The 24,368-nt window shown below is 37.5% G+C and overlaps 2 protein-coding genes across 2 annotated transcripts in view; both read right to left on the reverse strand.

Annotated features, from left to right (window-relative positions):
• CMC4 (C-X9-C motif containing 4) overlaps nt 1-24,368 on the reverse strand; it is a 540,756-nt gene that overhangs the window by 164,144 nt on the left and 352,244 nt on the right. The gene's annotated exons all lie outside the window — the stretch shown is intronic.
• On the reverse strand, nt 16,153-21,882 carry RAB39B (RAB39B, member RAS oncogene family). Its single transcript, XM_050775508.1, has 2 exons — nt 21,367-21,882; nt 16,153-18,592 (listed from the first exon to the last, which is right to left on the reverse strand). Exons 1-2 carry the CDS (start codon nt 21,579-21,581, stop codon nt 18,166-18,168), a joined length of 642 nt encoding a protein of 213 aa, XP_050631465.1. The 5' UTR covers nt 21,582-21,882; the 3' UTR covers nt 16,153-18,165.

Genomic DNA, 24,368 nt, shown 5'->3' on the forward strand with positions numbered 1-24,368 from the left:
AGCTTTGTAGTTGATTTTGAAATCAGAGAGTGTGATTTTATGAGTTTTAGGATTGTTTTCTATTTCTGTGCAAAATGTCATTGGAATTTTGATAGGGATTGTATTGATTCTATGGATTGCTTTGGGAAGTATGAACAGTTTGACAGTTTTAATTATTCAGTCCATGCACATGGGGTATCTATCCATTTATTTGTGTCTTCTTCAATTTCTTTCATTGGTATTTTACAGTTTTCAGTGTATAGACTTTTACCTTCTTGGTTCAATTTATTTCCAAGTACTTTTTGGCTATTGTAGATGTGATTGTTTTCTTGATATCTTTTTCACATAGTTCATTGTTAGCATATAGAAGTAGTACTGATTTTGTATGTTGATTTTGTATCCTGCAGCTTTCCTGAGCTTATTTATTAGTTCTAACAGTTTTTGGTGGGATCTTTACAGTTTCAATATGTAAGATCATGTCATCTGTAAACAGAGACAGTTTAACTTCTTCCTTTCTGATTTGGATGCCTTTTATTTGTTTTACTTTACTAATTGCTTTATCTAGCACTTCTGCCACAATGTTGAATGGAAGTGGGGTGAATGGGCATCCTTGTCTTGTTCCTGATCTTAGAGGAAAAGCTTTCAGCTTTTCACTTGAACATAATGTTATCTGTGGGCTTATTGAATATGGCCTCTATTGTGTTGAGATGCATTCCATCTTAATTTGTTGAGAATTTTAATGATGAAAGGATGTTGAATTTTGTCAGATGCCTTTTCCGCATTCATTGAGATGATCATAGGGTTTTGTCCTTCATTCTGTGAATGTGGTATATCATATTTGTTGATGTGCATATGTTAAACCATCCTTGTCATCCCAGAGATAACCTCACTTGATAATGGTGTCAGTTTGCTAGTATTTTCTTGAGAAGGGTAATGCTGGCCTCATACAGTGAGTGTGGAAATATACTCTTCAGTATTTTTGGAAGAATTTGAGACGGATTGGTTTTAGTTCTTTAAATGTTTGGTAGAATTCAGCCCATGAAATCATAAGGTCTGGAGCTTTCCTTTGATGGGAGACTTTGTTTTTTTAACTTGATGTGATCCTATTTGTCCATTTTTGCTTTGGTTGCCTGTACTTTTGGGGTATTGCTCAAGAAATTTGACTGCATTGTAGGTGTGTGGGTTTGTTTCTGGGTTCTCTATTCTACTCCCAATTATTGGTGTATGTGTCTGTTTTTTATGGCAGTGCCATGCTGTTTGGCTACTATAGCTCTGTAATATAATTTGAAGTCAGATAATGTTATTTTTCTAGGTTTGTTCTTTTTAGTTAGGATAGCTTGGCTATTCTGGGTCTTTTGTGGTTCCATATAAATTTTAGGATTATTTTTTCTATTTCTATGAAGAATGTCATTGGTTTTTTTCTTTTTGATTTGAGTTCCTCATAGATTCTGGATATTAGTCTTGTTGGATGCATAATTCACTAATATTTTCTCTCATTCTGTAGGTTGTCTGTTTACTCTGTTGATTATTTCTTCTATGCAGATACTTTTTACTTAAGCTGCATTTGTCTATTTTTGTTTTTGATGCATTTGATTTTGAAGTCTTAGTGATAAATTCTTTGCCTAGGCCAATGTCCAGAAGAGTTTTTCCTAGGTTTTCTTTGAGGATTTTTATAGTTTCAGGTCTTACATTTAAGTCTTTAATCTATCTTGAGTTAATTTTTGTTTATGGTAAGAGAGAGGGCTTCATTTTCATTCTTCTGCATATGGTTAGCCATTTTCCATAGCACTTGTTGAAGATCAACTGGTTGTAGGCATGTGGCTTTATTTCTGGGTTCTCTGTTCTGTTTTACTGTTCTATGTGTCTATTTTTCTACCAGTAGCATGCTCGTTTGGTTACTGTAGCCTTGTATAACTTGAAGTCAGGTAATGTGATGCCTCCAACTTTGTTCTTTTGCTTAGGATTGCTTTGGCTATTTAGGCTCTTTTTTGGTTGTATATGAATTTTAGGAGTCTTTCCTAATTCTGTGAAAAATGATGTTGGTAGTTTGATAAGAATTGCATTGAAACTGTGAATTGCTTTGGGCAGTATCGTCATTTTAATGATATTTATCCTGATCCATGAGCATGGGATGTTTTTTCATTTGTTTGTGTCTTCTCTGATTTCTTTCATCAGTGTTTTGTAGTTTCCTTGTAGAGATCGTTCACTTCCTTGCTTAAATGTATTCTTAGGTATTTAAATTTTCATTGGTGTTAGATTTTTAACCAATTTTCAACTTTACTGTAGCTATTGGTTGCAATACCAGAGTAAAATGGCTGTGCTGCCTTTTTTTTTATTTCGAGTCACACTGAGACACTGATACCAGTGATGCATTAAACAGTGTGGTGCACAGGTATCACCAGTATGCAATATATTTATGTAACAAACCTGCACGTGTACCCTCTGAACCTTTAAAAATAAAAATAAAAAGTGGACTGCAGTTGCCTTTTTCTTCTCCACTTGGTCCTCAGCCACCAGATCCCAAACTGATTCTGGGAGAAATCCAGGTAATTAGCAACTATAGGGAAATCTGATTACTCATACTAATGACCAAGGAAAGGGTCATTACTCTGGTTATTTGAGAGATGACCATGGTCTAGGACTTTCTCTTTTAACTTTTCTGGCTAGAGTTTGTGCAGGTCAGATGTTGGGGGAAGAAGGTCCAGAGAAAATAAATTTTATCCTAGGGAAGGAGTGGGCAAGTCCCAAAACAAAGATGACTCTGGAAGACAAAAGGCAAGCAGAGATGGGAGTCTGGCCCTGAAAATAGGTAGAGGCAGGAAAGCTGGAAACTAAGGACTGAGCCCCTTCCCTTCTTCTCTGGTCCCTACCACACCCGCCTCCTTATATATCCAATGGCACATCTCTCTACCCCAGCCCCTAACCTCCACCTGTCCCATTTCTCCTTGGTGAAAAGTTAGTTACATCAGGAATTTTTGAAAGTAGATGGGGCCCAAATTAGTTCTGGGAGAAATCCAGTAACCGTAGGGAAAATGGATTACTGATACTAATGACCAAGGAAAGGATCATTTAAAAAGCTGATAATAAGAATACACCTTCAAAAGTTTTTTTTTTTTTTAAGGGGGAGGAATATGATCAGAGTACTGGGCAGCTCAAACTTTTCATGCATGACTACATATGTGATGAGACAAAATTATTCAGATTATTACTGAATAATGGCAAATAGATACCAGTATTTTAGTACTTAAAAGTGGCAGGCTGTACTGAATTACTGAACACTGCTTATGGCAATTATCAACCATATTAAATATTATAAACATGATTTAATATGACTTTTGTTAACCTGCCCCCTTCAGGGAAGTCTCCTTCCAACCCCAGAAAATATTTCTACAGAATTACAATTAGTATATGTGAAGTATTTCAGAGCAGCATACATTTTAAAAAATGTTTTCAAAACTTCAGATGAGATGGCAATTGGATATTTTGGAAAATCAAGCAATCTTTGGGTCTTCTATTAAAGTGTAGAGCTTGCCAGCTTTCATTCTGTTGTGGGTTCCAAAGTGCCAGGTCACCTGAGAATTTGTGGTAGAAGTTCAAGTTGCTGTTTTCTTAAGGTAATTTTTCTTTTTCCTTTCATATATTTATTTGCATTGGTAAAGGCTACCGTTTATGACAAAGATGAAATCTTCGTGAACATGTATCTGGTGAATAACATTATGTGAAAATGTATAAAGTGTTAGAAATGCAAGGAAAATGGACAGAAATATTAATAGGAGTCCTAATATATTAATCGCAGTCATTTACAGGTTAATTAGGCAAGACTGCTAGTAATGCTAATTTAATAAATGTTGGCACCTACAAACCCAGTTCTCAAAAATCATTTACAAAAAGTGAGCACATATTAAGCTAATAAAAAAGGCCAAATTTCCAAAAGTGCAAATCATCTGGGCCACATTTTCTGACTATAATGCAGATAAAATTGGAATGAATAATAGTTTAAATGAGAAAAATATGAAACATTTCAAAATTAAGCACTATGTTAAAGAACTTTTAGGTCAAAATAAAAGTATAATTACAAAATTATTTAGAATTTGGTGCAATGAGAACACTAAAAAGCTTAAGAACAGGGGATTCAGATTAAAATATAAGCCTTTGTTGCTAAACTCAAAAGAATAAAAAGCAAATCAAGTGACCAACACTAACATTTGCTGCCTCCATCATTAAAAGTAAGGATAATCTGTCTCTTAGGATAATACTGTGTGTCTTCTGTCTTAAGTCTGTCGTATTTATGTGAATCCTTGTCATTACCAACCACTGCAGCTCCTTCCTAATTTCAGCCTCAAGTCATTCTGCTCCCTGACCACCACCTCCTATCTTTTCAGGTTTTCACTGCCCTGCACATCCTTACTTCTCTTCCTTTTGTGTTTCATTCTTTGTACATGTTGTCAATGTTCTTGTCATCCAGCTTTGCTATACTGACTTAGCTGAGTCACTGTCTTGGTTCAGACCAACTGTGCCAATTCCCAGGCAGCTTAATGTAACTAAAAAAGGTCACCACTGCAAGTCGCAAGAGGGCAGTGATGCTGTGCAGTGATCCATTCATTCCCTTACTCTACAAGATAGTTTCATACCCTCTCTCCTGGTCTCAAACCCTGACACTCCCTCTCTGGTTGTTGCTCACAGCTGATGTTCCTGCTTTCTAGCTGGCCAAGAAGACTGAAGCAACCAGAGGACTCTTCATGCACTCCACCCCACATCTACCCACCATCTGCCCATATTCATAAACCTTTGCTTCATCCTCATCTCAGCCCCCAGTCTTGCCCTAACCAAAGCATTATAAACATTTCCAGGGCAATGTATGGTGTATTTTTAACATTGCCTGGCGCAGCCTCCAGTTAGAGGAGCTCTGGCTTGGCAGTGCACATGTTGTTTCCTAAGTACCAATGACTTTTTCTGTTGAGTGCTCTGGCCACAAAATTGTATTGATTTTAAGTGATACACCCCAAACCTATTTTTCCCTTAGGCCTTGTTACTGTTAGTATATTAGTTTGCTAGAGCTGCTGTTACGTAGTATGATAAACAATAAACAGAAATTTATCACCTCATAGTTCTGGAGAATTGAAGTTTGAGGTCAAGTGTTCGCAGAGCCCTGCTCCCTCTGAAGGCTCTATGGAAAGATTTGTTCCAAGCCTCTCTCCTAACTTCTGGTAGTTCTTGGCTTGTGGTAGCAGAACTCCAATTTTCACCTGGTGTTTTTCCTGTGCGCACATTTCCCCTTTTTATAAAGACACCAGTCATTGGATTGGGGCCCACCTTACTCCAGTATGACCTCATTTTAACTAATGACATCTACAATTTGACTGCCCCACACCCCCACAATAGGATCACATTTACAGGTACTGAGGGCAAGGACTTTGACATCTTTGGGGGACACAATTCAACTTATGCAGATAAAATTGGAATGAATAATAGTTTAAATGAGAAAAATTGAAGCATTTCAAAATTAAGCACTATGTTAAAGAACTTTTAGTTCAGAATAAAAGTATAATTACAAAGTTATTTAGAATTTGTAATTCTAAATAATTGAATTCATTCTTTGTACATGTTGAATTTTTATAATTCAATATATAATTCAAGAATACAAATAAGGTAATTCAAAATTACTTAGCTGCTGTGCAATTTTGCAGAATTTTAAAGTTTTAGGAGCACATGCATTGCACTATAGTACACAGTGGAACACTCTGTACTTTACTTTTTGTTTGCATTGATAAAGTGTCCCTGCAATCTTAAAGAGAAGAAAGATTCTCCCATGAACTTGTCTCTCCTGAATCCTCAGTCTTTCTCCACTGAATCTTTCTTATCTTAAAAACAAAAAACAAACAACAACAACAAAACTCTCTTGGCCTGACATCCCCTCAAGCTGTCATCCTTCCTTGTCTTCTTCACAGAAAATTCCTTGGAAGTATTCTGTACTCACTTTCCTTTTTTTCCTTCCTGTTCTAACCAGGGTTTTCTATGCTATACTCCACAGAAACTGCTCTTGTCAGGGTCTCCAGACATGCACATTGTGAGATCCAATGGTCAGTCTTCATCTTCATCTTATTAGATCTATCAGCAGCATTTGACACAGTTGATTGTTCTCTCCTTTTAACTCTGCCTCCTTGGTTTCTAGTATATTGCCTGGTTTTCCTCCCACCTCCCCGCCTGCTCCTTCTCAGTTTCATGTAGGAGTTCTATCTTCTATGACCTCTAAATTTTAGTGTTCCCAAAGGTTTACTCCTCAGACCTCTTTTCTGTGTATTTGAGGAACTCATCCGATCTCATGTAAATGATTGTCCTCCCTGCACTGATAATGCCCAGATTTTTATCTCCAGCTTGGACCTCTAAACCTCAGAATTTTAGACTCTCATTTCCTACTGCTTACTTGACATCTCCATATGTGAAACTTAATAGGCATCTCAAACTGAATGTGTTGAAAACTAAACTGATTCTTCCTCCTTCCTCCCCTCACCTCAAATCCCACCCATGCTCTTATACGTCATATTCAGTTCATCAGCAATTCCTGACTAAATTCATGGTGTATCCAAAATTTGACCACCTCTCATCACCTCTTCAGCTACCATCCTGGTCCAAGTCACCAACATCTCTCATGTGGATCACTGCAACAGCCTCCTGATTTGGCCTGCTTCCACAGTTGCTCCTCTTCAGTCTCTACAAGAAGCCAGAGGAATTCTGATATTGTAAGTCAGATCAAGTGTCTCTTTGCTTAAAACCTTTCAGTGACTTCTGTCTTACTCAGAGCAAAGCCAGAGTCCTTACAATGATGTACAAGCCCTACCTGATCTGGGTCCCACACCCCCTCTCTAAATTAATTTACATGACTCAGCCCCCTGCCCCCACTCTCTCTCTCTCTTCATTTATCCCCCTTTCATTCTTCCCTGGCTCATTCTGCTCTAGCACACCAGTTCCTTTGCTGTTTTTGAAACATACTTGTTTTGCTCCTGCCACAGAACTTTTCTACTTGTTACTCTCTTTTCCTGGAATGTACAGATATCTACACGGTTTACGCCTTAACACTTTCAGGTCTTCACTGAAATATAACTTCAAATATGAGCTTCATTACTACCCCCCTCCCTCACACAAATGCATATCATTATCCTTCTTCCTTGCTTTGTTTTCCCTTTAGTGCTTAACTCTAGGGTAATTGTATGCCATGGGACAGTCTGGTTTATTTGTGTTGTTCACAACTATTAATTATTTTTAGCTCCTCTTTGTACTTTCAGTAGAAGCCCAGCTTGGATGATAAACTATGTGGTTAGTCTCCTCATCACTATTTTACATGGTATATATTTATATTACTCATTGTCTGTGTCCCTACCCTAGAACTTGAAGTTGTATAAGGGCAGAAATTTTTGTTCTAATCTTCACCTATCCCTAGTATCTACAGCAGTGCTTTGCATACAGTGAGGATTCATATATTGCATGCATCTTATTAGTATGCTTATTACTAATAAAGCATACTAATTTGAAACATTGTTTAAAAATCTGTTCTTTTTTTTTTCTTTGGAGACAGAGTCTTCCTCTGTCACCTAGGCTGGTGCAATTTTGGCCCACTGCAACCTCCATCTCCTGGGTTTAAGTGATCCTCTTGCCTCAGCCTACCAAGTAGCTGGGACCATAGGCACATGCCACCATGCCCAGCTAATTTTTGTATGTTTTGTGGAGATAGGGGTTTCATCATATTGCTCAGGCTGGTCTTGAACTCCTGAGCTCAAGCAATCTGTCCACCTCAGCCTTGTAAAGTGCTAGGATTATAGGTGTGAACCACCACCCCCAGCAAAATCTGTTCTTTCATGATAAAATATGCTCAGATGTTTAAAAATAAGTCTGACCTCTTTAAGAAGAGTTTATGAGGACAGATGTCTTCGAAAGTGCTATTGGTGTGAAAAAAAATATTTGTGAAATTGCTGTTGGAAACTAGTGGAGATTTAAAGTGCAGAAGTTCAATAATTGGTCTGAGATGTGATGCTTCATTGATACTACATTATGTCCCAAGGAAAAGGTGAGACTTCTTAAAAATCAAAATTAATTATTTCCATTGTGGTTTGTCAGTGCCTCTTTGAAATCAGATGTATTTTCAGGTTTCAGCTCTATTACTTCCCCAATTGAGAGTAAGATTCTACCTTCAAGGAACTTGTGTTTTTGTAAGAAAATCAGATGTATAGTAGATGCGATTGTAAAAAAATGTGATATTTGCTTTAACAGAGAAATATGTGTTTGTATCTCCACAAAGCAGAGACCTTTTAATGTTACTTAAATCAGGTGGATAAATTTTCTAAGAAGGTGGTGCTTGAATTGAGTATTATAGTTTGAATAGCAATTTGCTTAAAATGTTAGAAAGGGAAAAGCATTTGATGGCATAGGGAGTGCTATATATATATTAATATAGCTGTGAAAGAAAATTGCATTTTTAGTGAATGGCAAGAAGTATACCTGTCTCTTCTATGGCCTTCCTATTAATACTCATCATGTACTGTGATTGGGTTGTTTATCTTTGTATTATTGAGTTTTGAGAGTTCTTCAGATAATCTAGACATATAAGTCTTTTATCAGATATTGCAGATTCTTCCTCCAGGTCAGTGGCTTGACTTTTCATTTTCTTAACCGTCATTTGAAAAGCAAAACGTTTCCAATTTTGATGAAATCATATTATCAGTTTTAAAAACTTTTAAAGTTTTCATCCTAAATTTCTAGAAGTTTAGTTTTAGTACTGCATGTTGTCATTCATAAGTGGGAGTTGAACAATGAGAATACATGGATACAGGGAGGGGAACAACACACACCAGGGCCTGTGGGGTGGGGGCAGGGGAGGGAGAGCATCAGGGCAAATAGCTAATGCATGTAGGCCTTAAAACCCAGGTGATAGGTGCAGCAAACCACCATGGCACAAGTATACCTATGTAAAAAACCTGCACGTTCTGCACATATATTTACTGCTGTTTGCTTATCTTGTTTATCATTATAACTAACCCTATGAGGCATACACAATAAGGCAGTCCAATTTTTTTATTAGTATGCTTATTACTTTATTAAAGTAAAATAAAAATTAAAAAAAGTTTTAGCCCCCATATTTAGGTGTGTGATTTACTTTTAGTTTATTTTTGTGTATGGTGTGAAGTAAGGGTTCAGATTCATTTATTTGCATATGTATGTCCAATTCTTTCAACACTGTTTGTTAAAAATATTATCTTTTCCCCATTAAATTAATAAATACCTTGGCACCTTTGTAAAAATGCATTGAGTAAAATTTGACTTGTGGATAGGATAGAGGGAGCACACTTCACTGCAGAATGCATGGAACAGCTATTTAAAGACAGGGAAAATAAAATACTAGTAGGCTATCAGGAAAGAACAACTGAATTTGGAGTACCAATGAACCCACAGTGAGTTAACCGGTAAGTTTTTCCTTTAGTTTTCCTGCCGCATGGCCCCTGACACAGCATAGCAGAGCAGGATAGCTAAAGCCCAAGATTTCTGCCTAGAGCACCCAAAAGGGGATTTTCAGGGAAGTGGAAAGTGCTGGAGATGGAGGACAAGGAGAGGGAGGAGCTCTGAAAAGCAACCCCATAGCTGCACAAGCTTGGATGTGTTCCTAATTAGTATATTGAAGACTAAGAAGTGAACAAAAGGATAGACCACTGCAGGCTGGAACGTATGACTTGAATTTACTCAGGTCGATTGCCTGCTAAAGCAAAAAATCAAAATCCTACATAGGACTTAAACAAGACCCAGAATCTCATAATATTCAAAATGTTCAGAGTACAGTAAAAAATTAGTTGGCATATGAAGAACCAGGGAAATATTCATTCACACAGAAAAGGACAAAGTATGACTTTATGTAGATAACATTAAAAATCAATAAACTAGAATGCAGAGAAAGTAAAATTGATAAAACTAAGTGCTGGTTATTTGAAAATACCGATCAAAATAAGCAATAGAAAGAGAAAACACACAAGACTACAAATGATAGAGAGGTTTCTATCCACCATTACAGAAATTTTTAAATTATACTAAGTACAACTGTATGTCAATGCATTCGAAAATCTACATGAAATAGATAATTTTCAAGGAAAACATAAATTACCAAAATTTACTCATGAGGATATATGCGGTGTTTTTGTTTTTGTTTTTGTTTTTGTAGAGACAGGGTTTCACTATGTTGCCCAGGCTGGTCTCGAACTCCTGGCCTCAAACCATCCTCCTGCCTTGGCCTCCCAAAGTGCTGAGATTACAGGTTCGAGCCACCACACCCAGCCAGATGTGGGTGTTAATCTAGATAGGCTATGACATGCTGTGGTAGTCATTCCCAGTCCTGGTGGCTACATGTCTATTATAGGTCAAGGATTGCTCTGCTCCATGTTGACTTTACTCCTGAATCCAAACTAGTAGAAAAACCTCTAGCTGAGACATTGCCAGTCACATGGCCAAACCTACATCATTAGAGGGAAATATAATCCTGTTTCAGGGAAGGGCAATGAACATATATGAAAACAGTCAATATTATGGTTGAAAACGGAATCTAGCCATAACCATGAAATAAATGGAAAGGATTGTCAAAGATCTATATCCCTTTCCACACACACACAAAAAAGGAATGCTGGAGCAAAAAGCTCTTATGAGTGAATTCTATCAAACCTTCAAGAAACAGACCACTCCACGTTATTTAAAATATTCTAGGGTATAGAAGAAGACAGATTTCTAATCATTTCATCATTTCATGAGGCCAGCATAACCATGATACCAAAACCTGACAGAAAGCACAAAAGATCAACATTTGCCAATGTGTTTTTCACTGAAATGTCTGTTAAGATACTTCAGAAAGTGAGTTATTTTGTCATATAAGTTGAGGAGATGCTGTATAAAATTACCTCCCAATGGAGAGTCCCAATATACCATAGTATTCAGTAGTCCTACAGAATACTATTTTTCTTTGTTTAATCCACAATTTTCTGAATTTGTTTGACTGTAGGTGCCCCAACACACACCTAGATTCTTTGTAATCCCCATGGAATACATTTCTGGAAATGGTATTATGAACCAGTCTGAAACATGAATTTAAATGCAAAGATCCTAAATAAAATGTTAGTAAATTAAATTAAGCAGTATTTAAAAAATACACTATGAACAAGTAGAGTTTATTCCAAGAATGTAAATAAATATGGTTTAACATAAACAGATTTACTAATATAATTAATTACATTAACAGGTTAAGGGAAGAAAACCATTTGATTTCCTCAATGGGTACCAGAAAGACATTTGAAAAAGTCAATATGCATTCTTTCTAAAAGCACCTAGTAAAATAATAATGCAGTGAAAAGTTCCATAGCCTATTAAAGGTAATTTAAGGTCAAAATGCCAGAAACATATAACAGCAGGAAAAAGACAAAGATTGAATGACATACTCTTGGGCAAATATTGTAAAGACACTTGTTCCTGCCATATATCAGTGTCAGATGGTGGAGGGACAAATAGCTAGTCATTTGGGAAAATAGTTCTTATCCCTATCTCTACTTCCTATACCTAAGTCAATTCCAAATTCATTATAAGAAATCATAGGAAAACCATTTTCTAATTTTGAGTGGGGAAGGCCTATCTCAACCTAACACTATTGCCAAAAAACATTAAGACAACATACTATACAAGAAAGAGAACATAAGTTACATGGCACAAAAATCAAAAGATACAAATGTCATCCAATGGAAATTAAGTCTTCCTCACAGCTTGTCTTCCAGGCATCAGTTCCCCAATTCTGAGACAAAGACTGTTTCCAGTTTATTGTAGACAACAGATTTAATCACCTATTTATGAGAGACTTCTGTATTAACAACCACCAGAAAGTTTAAGAAATCAGAAAAACCTAAAAAAATTTGCAACATATGTGATGAATAAAAAACTAATTTACATATATAAGGAGATCATACTAATAAATAGGACTGCTTCAGCTGCAAGCCACAGAAAACCAGTAACCAAGATATGCACATTTAAAAATACTGATCTAATCAATATATCAAAATTTTAAATGTATATTTTCTTTGATTCATAAATTCTACTTCTAGGATTTTGACTTGAGGACATAATTAGAATTGCTTTATAACAGCAAAATTTGCACATAACCTGAGGATTGATTAAATAACTTGTATATCCATACAGTGGAATACTTTCGTTTCAGGAGACTTTCAGCTATAGGTGGAAAAAAAATTGCACAAACTAAAATGGGATTATTTCTTATGTAACAAGGAATGTTAATATAGGGTGACTCTAGGGTAGTTAAATCTGTAGCTCAATGACATTATCAAGGACCCAGTTTTCGTCTGTCTTTGCTCTGTCATCTTTAGTATGTCAACTAACTCTTGATCACATTCAGCAAATGTGTACAGGTACTGATAAACTGTAAAGATATAATGGTTAGCAAAAACAGACATAGCTTCTGTCCTTGTGTATTTGAAGAGAATATGCAATATGTGAAAAAGGTAATGGCATAGTATGTGTTACATGATACCCTTTATGAAAAAGATTCATTTAGGTGCAAACATATTATAGTACGTAACCTTTTCTGAGTAAGATTGTTATGTGATGTTCACCAAATGCCAGAGCCTGTGATAAGTACTTTATATGGATTATCTCATTTCATCCTCACAACAACTCTATGAATTAAATACTGTTATTATCCAATTTGATATATGTGTAAACTGGGACTCAGAGAGATTGAATCACACATAACTGGCAGCCAGAAATTGAACTCAATGTCTGTTTTATTCCAAAATCCATACTCTTAACCACTATGTTAAACAACCTTTTGAAAATTGAAATAAAAATATATAGAAAGAAATAGACCAAGCTTTAAGCAGTCATTTTCTTTAGGAACTTATGGTTGAATGCTGTTGGCTACAAGAGCCAGGAAAACGGGGGAGGAAAACAAAATCAAGGGGTACTTTAATAGTCTGGCAATGGGGACTGGTTGATTGCCTAAAACGTCCTAAAGACATTTAAAGGCAGGGCTCATAGGAGACAGTGAGCAACCAGAACTTATAATCAGAACTCTAGAGGCTGTATAAAATTTGGTAATGCTTCAAGATAGGGACATGTGTGTATTTTACTGATGTGAAGTAAGACTCAAGGTCATTGGATTAAAGTAGAGCAAGAAAACAATCATTCATTCAAGTATGTATAGATTATTCAAGCACCTAACTTGCAACAAGTTGGAGAAATACTGGTGAACAAGATGAGTAAGATTCCTGCTTTTGTAGACCTCAGAGTTGGAGAGGTAGACCCAGGCCAGATCATGCAGGGCCTTATAGCCATGTTAAGAAATGTAGGGTTTATTTGGATTTTGTTCTAAATGTGACAATAAACCACCAGTGAGTTTTAAGCAGAGGAATTACTTGATCTGACTTATGTTGTAAAAAGATCACTCTGGCTGTTATGTTGAGAATGTATCATGGGAATGGGAACAAGGAGTAGGGAGACTAGTTAGGAAGATAATGAAGTAGTTCAGGTAAGAGTTGATAGTGGCCTGGACAAACGTGATATCAGTGGAGATGGAGAAAAAATGGCAGACATATATATACACATATATATATGCACAGATTATATATATATGCACAGATTATATATATATATATATATATATATATTTGAGACAGGGTCTTGCTCTGTCACCCAGGCTGGAGTCCAGTGGTGTGATCAGAGCTCACTGAAGTGATCCTCCCACCTCACCCTCCCTTGTAGCTGGGACTACAGGCATGTGCTACCATGCTGGGCTAATTTTTTTTTTTTTTAGTAGAGATGGAGTCTCACTATGTTGCCCAGGGTCAGACACATATTTTGAAGTTAGAGTTGACAGTGCTAGATGATGGATTTGATATGAGAAGTGAGGGGGAGTGAGGACTTAAGAATAACTCCCAATTTCTGTGAATGGTGGTGTCAGGTGGTGTCATTTATAGAGCTGAGGAAGACTGGGGTGGTTGGAGCACATTTTGATAGACACTGATTTTAGTATTGGATATGTTGAGTTTGAGAAATTTGTGGCTGTGTTTAGTAGGCAAGTTGGCTGTATTGGTATAACGTGCAGAAAAGTGAGCTAGAGTTCCTGATTTTGGAATCAGCAATGCAAAGATGGTAACTGAAGTCACAAGAGTAGGTAAGATTGTCTAGGGAGAGGAGAGGATAGAGAGAAGAAAGAGAGAAGAGAATTGGTCCTCTGACAGAACTGAGAACACCAAGTTCCTGAGAGGCTTGATATAGGCAGCAATCATCCCACCAATACTGTACTGGCAAAGGCCACTCATGACTTCCTGTTCTCTCAAATCCTGGGGATTCATTTTAGTTTTTATCTTTCTGAATCCGCTGCTGCATTTTGATACTACTGTTCATGCCATCCTGTAAAACTATACTCTCCAGGATTTCATTGTCTCCTTGTACGTTTCCTTTCCCTTTTCTGTGTGCCCTACACTTTATTGTTACCCAGGGAAGACTAAAGAGTAAGACTCTAGGTTGAGCTGTCAGCAATGACTTTTGGAGCCACGTCTTCCCTAAGATGAGGAAACTGCTTCCAACTCTTGGAAGCTGCTGGCTCCAGAACTTGATGAAGGTGAGAGAGCAATCCATGCAGATATCTCAGGAAAAAGAATTCTAGACAGAGGGAAAAGGAAATACAAAGTCCCTGAGGTGGGAATGTGCTTAGTGTGTTTGAAGAACAGGAAAGGAACCCATGCAACTGGAGTAAAATAAAGAGGGTTACAGAGGTGATGAGATGGAGATAGAATTTATTTCCAAGGGTTCTTCTGCAGGCCATTGGAAGGACTTTGGGTTTTAAGCTGAGTAAAATGTGTAACCACTGGAGAATTATGAGGAGATGATTGCTTATAACTAATGTTTTATCAGGCTCCTTCTAGCTGCTATGTAGAGAATAGACTGCAAGCATGGCAGGGGTGGGGAAGGGGAGATGACAAGAGTGGCAGCAGGGAGACCAGCTATCACAATAATTCAGAAAAATGATAGTGGACAGCACCAGTGCGTTAGCATTGAGAATGGTGAAAAGCTGTCATATTCTGGTTATACTTTTAAGGTAAAGCCAGCATAATTTCCCGATAGATCAGATGTGGACTATGAAAGAAAGGAGTCAAGGGTGATACCAAGATTTTTGACAAAGGTAGATGAAAGGACAAAGTTGCCATTTACTGAGGAGGGGAAGACTATGAGAGGGACATATTTGGGGAGGAAGATTAGGAGCCTGATTTGGGACATGTTAAATTTGTGATGCCTGATAGACATTCAAGTGGGGATGTCAGGCAAGCAGTTGGTTATAAGGGTCTGGAGTCCATGGGAAATAGACAAGTTGAAGATAAAAATCCAGGACTCATTGGCTTATAGATTTAATTTATAGCCATGGGACTGAATGAAGCCACCAAGAGAATTAATATAAATGAAGAAAAAATGATCAAGCCCTGGGGAGCATTTTAAGACAGGGATATTACATTGTTGTTTTTTCCTTTCTTCTTTCCTTGTTCTCCCCTTCCCTCCCTTCCATTCCCTCTTAACTATAAAAGTGATAAAGCTGTACAGAACTTAGCCTACCTATCTATATGCCCAGACTCAGAATCTATTATCTTTCCTTTTTTTCTTACCCTCCCCCCACCCACATGTGTACTATCAGTCCACCAGGGAAATGTGCTAAACTATTGTGTTCTTATGTTGGTGCCACACTGTAAGTGATCCTGGCATAAAAAGTATGCCGTAGTAGGATTTGAAAAAGCTGAGGTAACTTAGCCTGGAAAAAAGACGACTTTCCAGGGAATATAATAGTTGTAATCAACTACCTGGCAACAGAATTAAGACTCTTGATTTAAAATCACTACGATGAAGATTTAGGCTTGACGGAACCAACTTTTCTCAAAGTTGCCTAGGCTCACCAGGAAGTACTGAGGTCCCAGTGACTTTTGATATAATGATCAGATAACTTTCAAAAATCATTCTCTTTCTGACTTTAAGATAATGGTGAATACGATTGTGTATGGTATATGTTACATCTTATTGATATCCTTGGTAGTAGAGTTGCTACACTGTAGTAACAGATTCTGGAAATAGCTATAACACACACTTGGAATCTCACAGTCACATAATCAATCATTTTACTAAATACAAGCATATTTTCATTCACATACAGCTAAATAAAGCATTGTTCACATTTCATTACAGTGCACAACAAAGTGAGGAAAAGTATACAGTACATTTTATTCTGAAATATGAGACAATCTAATCCAACATGCAGTTGTGGTCTTTGTTACAAGTTAGTTTATCTTTTCTTTACCTATGTAGTAAAATAGCTTCTAAAGCTTTATCCTTAGTATTATATTAACACCTGATTTTTTTCACACTTATTTTCTAAAACCCACTTATTGCAGTGACAATGGTACTGAATTCTACTAAAATGATTTTTAAATTTTCTAGAACTTATTTAAGCAATTAAGCTCAGCCACCTCTGCTGGATTTATGCTGAATATTTTTAAACCTGCCAAAAAATGCCAGGAGTGGGAATAGTGTACATACAATAAATTTTAGTCAAGAAAATTGTAGAGAAGTTTTGTTTCTTTCCTTTTTTGAACTGACAGAATCCACTCAACTCTCATTTACCCACTGGATAATCTTGCTTTCAGAATCTTCTAAACATACTTAAGTATAGCAGTTGATGAAATTTTGTGTTAATCAAATTTGCCATGTTTTATTTGTCTTTTACAACCATAAAGGTGGCAATTTAATTACCCCACCTAAGCCAGCTCTTGTGAAATGAATATAGAGAAGATGATCAGTTCACTTGTAATTAATGCTGTGAATTGATCCAAAGTGGTTTGCTCATCCAACTTGGGGCACAGGTGGCAGAACAGTCTTCCATAATTTTCATGATTTGGCTTCTTTATTCTGGCTGAAGCAAATTCCCAAACTTTCAGATTCAGTCACATTCATACAGAAGTTCAATATTATATCTCAAAGCGATTTGCCATTCTTAGGCCTTCCTATCACAATGGATATGAGAAACCTGACTCTAATCAGAATAGTTTTTTTTAATTGTGAAAAGTATGGCTTTTGCCTAGCTGAACTGGCTACAATCCAAAAAGTAATTTAAAGCATCACCTCTCTTCAAGAAAATAATGGAAACTTCAAGCCAGCCATTCCAATTTGCTGATGCAGTTAGCTGTTTGTTCACCTGAGAATTAAGGGCTGACTCTGTTGGGTAGACAGGAGCTCAGTGTACGTATATGGCAGACAGGTGGCCAAGGTCATTTTGGGGTGAGTATTTTATCCCTATCCCACTCCCCATTGCCATTGCTGTATGTGGTTCCTTTCAATAAAAATCCAGTGTCTCGGTGATAAGAACACTTATAGCCCACACAGTTCTAATGTCTTTTTAGTTGTGCAATTATTCACTTGTTTAAAGCCCTCTTGTCAATAATACCTGAATGGGCTTTACCTTTGTCCCTTTCCTAGTTATAGGGTAATTTGCACGGGACAATTTGTTTCATACAGCTGGTAATTCTACCACAAGTGTTCAAATGTGCTAATAACTGTGTAGATAGCCTTTCTTTCATATTCACATCATTTTTACTTGAACACCAGACCTTTTGGTCTATGTTCCTCATTTTACAGATGAGCTGTTAAAAGCTAATTGGTACCTTTTAACCAAACCCAGCAAACACCTTTGGTGCAGGGTATTCTCATGGAATAAGTAGAGCTCATAATCTTTGTCCCCAATGTGATACTTTTTTCCCCTTTATGTGTTTCTTTATGTTCATGGCCTATAAGTGAGCTCAAATACCAAGTAATAGTTGTCCTGTCTGTAGGTATGCTTTCCTGGGACTTAGCTTTCTAAACCCCAGGCCCTTAACATGTGGTCCACAAAGGGCTCATGGAGCAGCCACTGCCTAGCATGGGCCACAGTTCAGTCCCTTGGTCACAGCACTCAGGCACCCCCATCCACCCGCACATGAGTCTGTCAGAGTCCCCCTGAGAAGGAGGCTCACTTGGTATCCAAATGGAGGTTGAGTTCTCGTCAGTTACACAAAGATTCTATTTATTTCTCTTACTTTTCAGTTCAAGTAGGAGAGCATGTTTTGGAAATAAAAGAGCTGACTAGCACAAACATCTCCTCTCTGATTTGACAACCTCTTCTGAAGAGTGAACCACATTTGGTACAAATCCACTCTTCACCCCTTCCCAGCCCTCCTGGATTGTAATCTCCCCCCTTTTAACCAGCTCATATATGTCTCTTGTCAGGTCTGTGAAGGCTTTCTCCACATTAATGGCATCTCGGGCTGACGTTTCAATGTACTTCATGCCGTATGCAGCAGCCAGTTTCTCGGCCTCGTGGCGAGTCACTTGCCTCTGTGTATCCAGGTCACACTTGTGACCCACCAGAACAAATACAATTTGGTAGGGCTGAACGTGTACTTTGGTCTCTTCTAACCACTCATGGACATTCTGGAAGGACCTGCGGTTGGTAATGTCAAATAAGAGAAGACCACCTACTGAGTTCCTGTAGTAGGCGCGAGTGATGGATCTAAAACACAAGAAAGAAGTAAAGAATAAAGGCCGTGCCCAAACTTCTGCATGTCAATGAACTCAGTACATTCAAGTGTTCCTGGTTATTGACACAGTCCTTTGATAAAAGTGATTTTCTTTTTTTTTTTAAACAAGGGAATACAAATGGCACTCAATAGTAATACTAATATGTGAGTTTCCAATTGGGCAAAACTTTGAGATGGGTATCTTCTAGAAATGAATGCTCATGAACTTTTAGGCATTTTCCATGGATTCAGCACTGGAGAGTGACCCTGGGACATAATTTAGTTCTATTTCTTGCCTTCAGGTAAAACTACAACTAACTCTCCCACCCCCCAAATCTGAATAACTGACAGAGACTTCCTTTTCTGCAAAATAGGATACCTAAGTCACAGTGTCACCATGAGGCAAAATGAAACAATGGATATTAAAGTGTTCTGTGACGTGGAGAGTTCATTACAAATGCTAGTAGTTGAAACAGGATTTTTAAAACATAGAAATGAATTTATGATAGTTAACAAAATATTTAAAGTAGGTATCTTGCTATATACTCCATTTTTTCCATTTATCATTACCATGTTTTTCTCTTTCCATTATTATTATTATTAATTATTATTATTATTAGCTAACAGGGATCCTCAATCTCTTCTGTGAGGAGAAACACAATTTTATTTTTTATTTTCCAGGCCTGTGGGAATGGAAAAAGAAAGATGGTGAAGGGTTCAGGCAAAGTGCCTCCCAGCCCTATTTCCTGACACATTTCAGAGAGGCCAACTCAGGAGCCATCAGATGAAACTTCACATGTTTTAACTTCTTGACTTGAGGAGCCTCGTTATAAATATACATTATGGCACTTTGCTTACAGTGTATTAAAGCTTATTACAGGGTATAGACCTATTTGTCTCTGCAATCACTTGCTTTAGACTACTGTGATTTTTAAAATCTATGTCTATTTTTAGGTTTTCTGTCTCCTCAGATAAAGAAGATAGACAATGAAGGACTCAATAGCTTAGGGAAAATGGCCCAGTGTTAACAGAACAAGCATTGTCCAGGGACCTACAGTCCAAGCTAGATGATGGTAAAAGTAAAACTTACAAATGAGTTTAAGTCTCCAGAATCAGGCAAATCAGCCCTGGGGACTGAAAGCATTTCTTGTCTCTTAGGTTTGAATATTCATGGAGAGTGGTAGATTTACCAGAAAATTAGACATGAACAAACAAAGGTTTTGATTTGTGAAAAGCTTGATTCAAGAAATCAATTGTTTGTGAGTACTTAGCAAAGAAAGTGACAAAGGCCTTCTAAGCATGGACATAAGGCTACATAAACCTTAAATTCCTCCCTACATTAAAAAATCTTAAATAATGTGAAAAGACAAATGATAAACTAGGAATATATGTTACAACATACATGACAGGAAAGCGTTAATATTCTTAATCTATAAAGTACTCTTACAAGTCCATACTGCCCAATAAATAATAAGCAGTGGATGTGAACAGGCTGTTCATATAGAAAGAAATTCCAACAAACGCATAAAAGATACCTTTCTTTGCTTAGGAGAAATGTAATCACAAGTTCAAAGTGAACCTGTACAAGGATATTTTCCACAGTGTTGTTTGTGGAAGTGAGGAGCTGGAGGCAACTTAAGTTTGTAATTATTTCTCCTTACCACTCTTCAATTATCCAACCCGTATCTTCTATGGTTAGTTAGTTTTCAATAGATAAATGAGCAAATGATCATAAACTTGGGCTATTGAGTTTTCTTGATCTGGTTCCTGCTGCTCTACTTTAGTTCAAATTGTTCCCTGCAAAGTTTTCTGTGTACACTCTGTTCCCTCTCACTTCTGTCTTTATTCATCCTGTTTCCTATCCCTGGGCGTTTCCTGTCTTTGCTTGGGCAGTCATACTCATCCGGTCTCATCTTCTCCAGTTAACCTTTCCTCCTCTGTGTTCATACATATAATTACAAATAATACATGCTACAAAAGAAAAGCAAAGGGTTTTGAGTGAAAGTAAACATATTCATTGATTATTCAATGAATTCATTGAAATTAAGCATATTCATTATGTGCCAAGTGTTACAGTAGGGAGTGGGCATACAAATATGAGCAAGACACATTTTTGTAATTGCTGATTATCTATTATTTCCCTCAACTATGTTAGCACAGAAGTTCCAAGAGTGAAGGGGCTTTGTCTGTTTTGATTACATGGCATCCCCTTGTATGAGTTTCCTCACACTGTTTTCCCAGAAACAAGCCCGGAGTCTGGCACATAGTAGATGATCACTGAATGTGTGCTGGTTGCAAGAAGGAATCAATCTTATGTATTTCCTTTATGTTAGAACATATGTTAGCATATATATGTGCACACACACAGATATGGAAATAAAACATAATACACATGTATTTATGTATCTAAATCTCTGTCAGTTATGTTAGGATGACCTGGGAACATTTTTGAAAGTACGTAACATAGGGACTGAGATTGATGAATTACAGATACAGAAATCAATTCCAGCTAGTTTATTAGCCACCAAGGGGCAGGTTGGTGGAGTTGTGGTGCAAGCAATATGTGTTATTGACCGGCCTTCCCTGCCAGGGCGCTTCTTTCCTTGCACTGCTCCGGGTTAGCCAAAGGTGGGCTTCGGTAGACTCCCCAAGACCCTTAGTGTTGCCCTCCTGGACCGCGACTAGGACCAGGAAGTTCTCTCTCCCCAGAGGCTGTGCAAACCCCGAAGACCCTCCCACTGCTTGCGGGCCCGGACTGCGCTCCCACCTGAACCTCTCTTGACCCGCGGTATCCCAGATCTGGAGCTTGATGCGTTTTCCCGGCTCGATCTCCACCAAGCGGGAGAAAAAATCCACCCCCACGGTGGGGTCAGAAACCTGGGCAAAGCGACCCTCGGTGAAGCGGCGGATCAGGCAGGACTTGCCCACTGTGGAATCCCCGATGACAATGAGCCGGAACTGGTACAGCCAGATGGCCTCCATGGCCGCGGCTCTGCAGGTCTCCTTGGCTCGGACCGGGGACGGCGGGAGGGGGCGCCCCGCCGACGCCTCAGAGAGCGCGGCTCGGCAGGATCTAGCTCAGCCGCGAGCGCATCGCTGACCTGGGAACCCGAAGCTGGGTAGGCCCAGGCGCCCGGATAGCGGAGGGATGGATGCTGCGCTTGCAAAGGTGATGAAATGGCAGCAGCATCAGCACCACGCACTCTGACTCATCACTGACAACCGGGTTACTGTAATCCCCAGCGTAGACGCGACGCCTGGGCCGCCGCACTGTCTGTAAGAGGAGCGCACACAAAATGGCTGCAAAATTAGCGCGTTCCCTCCCTTTCTAATTACCCCACCCACCCTCTGTTAATTAAAAATGTTTTCTGTCGTTCAAACTGCAAATGTCATACCTTTTCATTGAAACTAGCAAAGCAATACAAAACTACTCAAGAAAGGGAAGGTACATAATTATATATTAGTCTACAAGTGTTTCCATGCTCACGTAAACACACAAATATTATATGTGTTTGTATTCCCATATACATTTATTGCTGTTTGTTTTTACAAAAATTAAACTGAGGCCTTACTTTCAATTAATAATTGCTTTCTGCAGTTAATAAAGCATCATAAATATCTTTCCATTTCCACCTAATTTCCCTTTTGTCATAACAATGCTGCAGTAAAGATTCTTTAAAGTGTAGTCACACGTATTTTATTTCTATGAGCTAGAGTCTTAAAAGAGAGGCCATGAATTCAAAGAGTATGAGTACTTTAAATTTAATGGACATGGCCATTCTACCTTTCAAAACTAGCAGTTTAAACTCTACCCAACAATGTGTGAAAAGGTCATTGCTCTGCATTATTTCAAGCATCATATGTATGTTTTATTCTTTCTTAATTCTTGTCAATAGAATGTAGTTAAATAAAAATACGTCTCATTGCTTTATTTTACATTTCTCTGACTACTGATGAGGTCAATAACAAGTCTTGTGTATTGACCACTTCATTTCCTCTTCTGGGAATTGTCTCTTCATATCCTTTGTATTTTTTGTGTGTAATCTTTTATCGTTGCCTTACTCTTTAAAAAACTCAGCCTTATTAACATGGAAATTCACATACTGTACAATTCACCCATTTAAAGTGAAAAATTCTTAGCACAGATTTTTAATATACTCACAGATATGTACAACTATCACCACGGTTAATTTTAGAACATTTTTATCACTTCAAAAAATAACCCAGAACCTTTTAGCTATCGTCTCTCTATCCCATGTTCCTCCAGCCTTTGGCAACCATTAATGTACTTTCTGTCTCTATAAATTTCCCTATTCTGAACATTTCATATACGTGGAATCACATAATATGTGCATTTTTGTGACTGGCTGCTTTCACTTAGCATAATGTTTTCAAGGTTCATTCACACTATAGCTAGTATCAGTACTTCATTCCTTTTTGTGGCTGAATACTATTCCATTGTATGGATAGACCACATCTTGTTTATCCATTCATTCATTGAGGGACATTTGGGTTGTTCCCACCTTTTGGCTATTCTAAATAATCCTACCGTTGAACATTCATGTACAAGCTTTTTAAAAAATATCTGTTTTCAGTTTTTTGGGATTTATACCTAAGAGTGGAATTCCTCAGTCCTGTGGCAACTCTATGTCTAACCCTTTGATGAAATGCCTGACTTTTTCACAGTGGCTGTACCATATTACATCCCACTGGCAGCGTATGTGGTTCCAATTTCTCCACATTCTATCTAACACAGATGTGAAGTGGTACCTTATTCTAGTTTGATTTGCATTTCCCTAATGACTGGTGACTTCAAGCATATTTTTACATTCTTATTGGCCATTTGTGTATTTTCCTTGGAAAAATATTCTTAGATCTTTTGCCCATTTTTAAACTGGATTACTAGTCTTTGTATTACTGAGTTGTAAGAGTTCTTTATATATGCTAGATACAAGTCCTTTATCAGATATATGATTTGTAAATATTTTCTCCAATTTGGTGTGTTCTTTTTTTTTTTTCACTTTCTTGAGGGTGTCCAAACAAAGTTTTAGATTTTTAAGAAGTACAATTTATCGAGTTTCCATTTTGTTGCTCATGCTTCTGGTGTCATGTCTAAGAATACTTTGCCAAATCCAAGGTCATGAAGATTTACTCATGCTTTCTTCTAAGAGTTTTATAGTTTTCGTTCATTCATTTAGGTTTATGATCTATTTTTTGTTTATTTTTATGCATGGTGTGAGGAAGGGGTTCAAATTCATTCCTTTGCATGTGGATATCCAGCTATCCCAGCACTCTATTGAGGATACTATTCTTTCTCTATGGAATGATTTTGACACTCTGGAAAATCAATTGACCATGGACGTATGGATGTATTTTTGGACTTTCTATTTCTATGTTAATAAAGCTGATTTTTTGAAAAAACAGTAAGGCAGTGATAAAAGATTACATATAAAAAATACAAAGTATGTAAAGAGACAATTCCCAGAAGAGGAAATGAAATGGCCAATACACATTGGTCTATATGTCTCCCTTATGCCAGTATGACACTGTCTTGACTGTTGTAGCTTTGTAGAAAGTTCTGAAATCAGAAAGTGTGAGTCCTCCTACTGTGGAGGATCCAATCTTTTCAAAGATTGTTTTGGTTATTTGGAGCCCTCTGCAATTTCATATGAATTTTAAGAACAGCTTATCAGTTTCTGCAAATAAAGCAGTTGGAATGTTGGTAGGTATTGATTTGACTCTGTAGATCAATTTGGAGAGTATTGCTGT

The sequence above is a fragment of the Macaca thibetana genome, chromosome X (assembly GCF_024542745.1).
Source record: "Macaca thibetana thibetana isolate TM-01 chromosome X, ASM2454274v1, whole genome shotgun sequence".
NCBI lineage: Eukaryota > Metazoa > Chordata > Mammalia > Primates > Cercopithecidae > Macaca > Macaca thibetana.

Coding starts and splice junctions, on each gene's coding strand:
- RAB39B (XM_050775508.1), bottom strand. CDS start 21,581: ATGGAGGCCATCTGGCTGTACCAGTTCCGGCTCATTGTCATCGGGGAT. Junction 18,593..21,366: donor GCGGGTCAAGAGAGGTTCAG/GTGGGAGCGCAG, acceptor CTTGTGTTTTAG/ATCCATCACTCGCGCCTACT.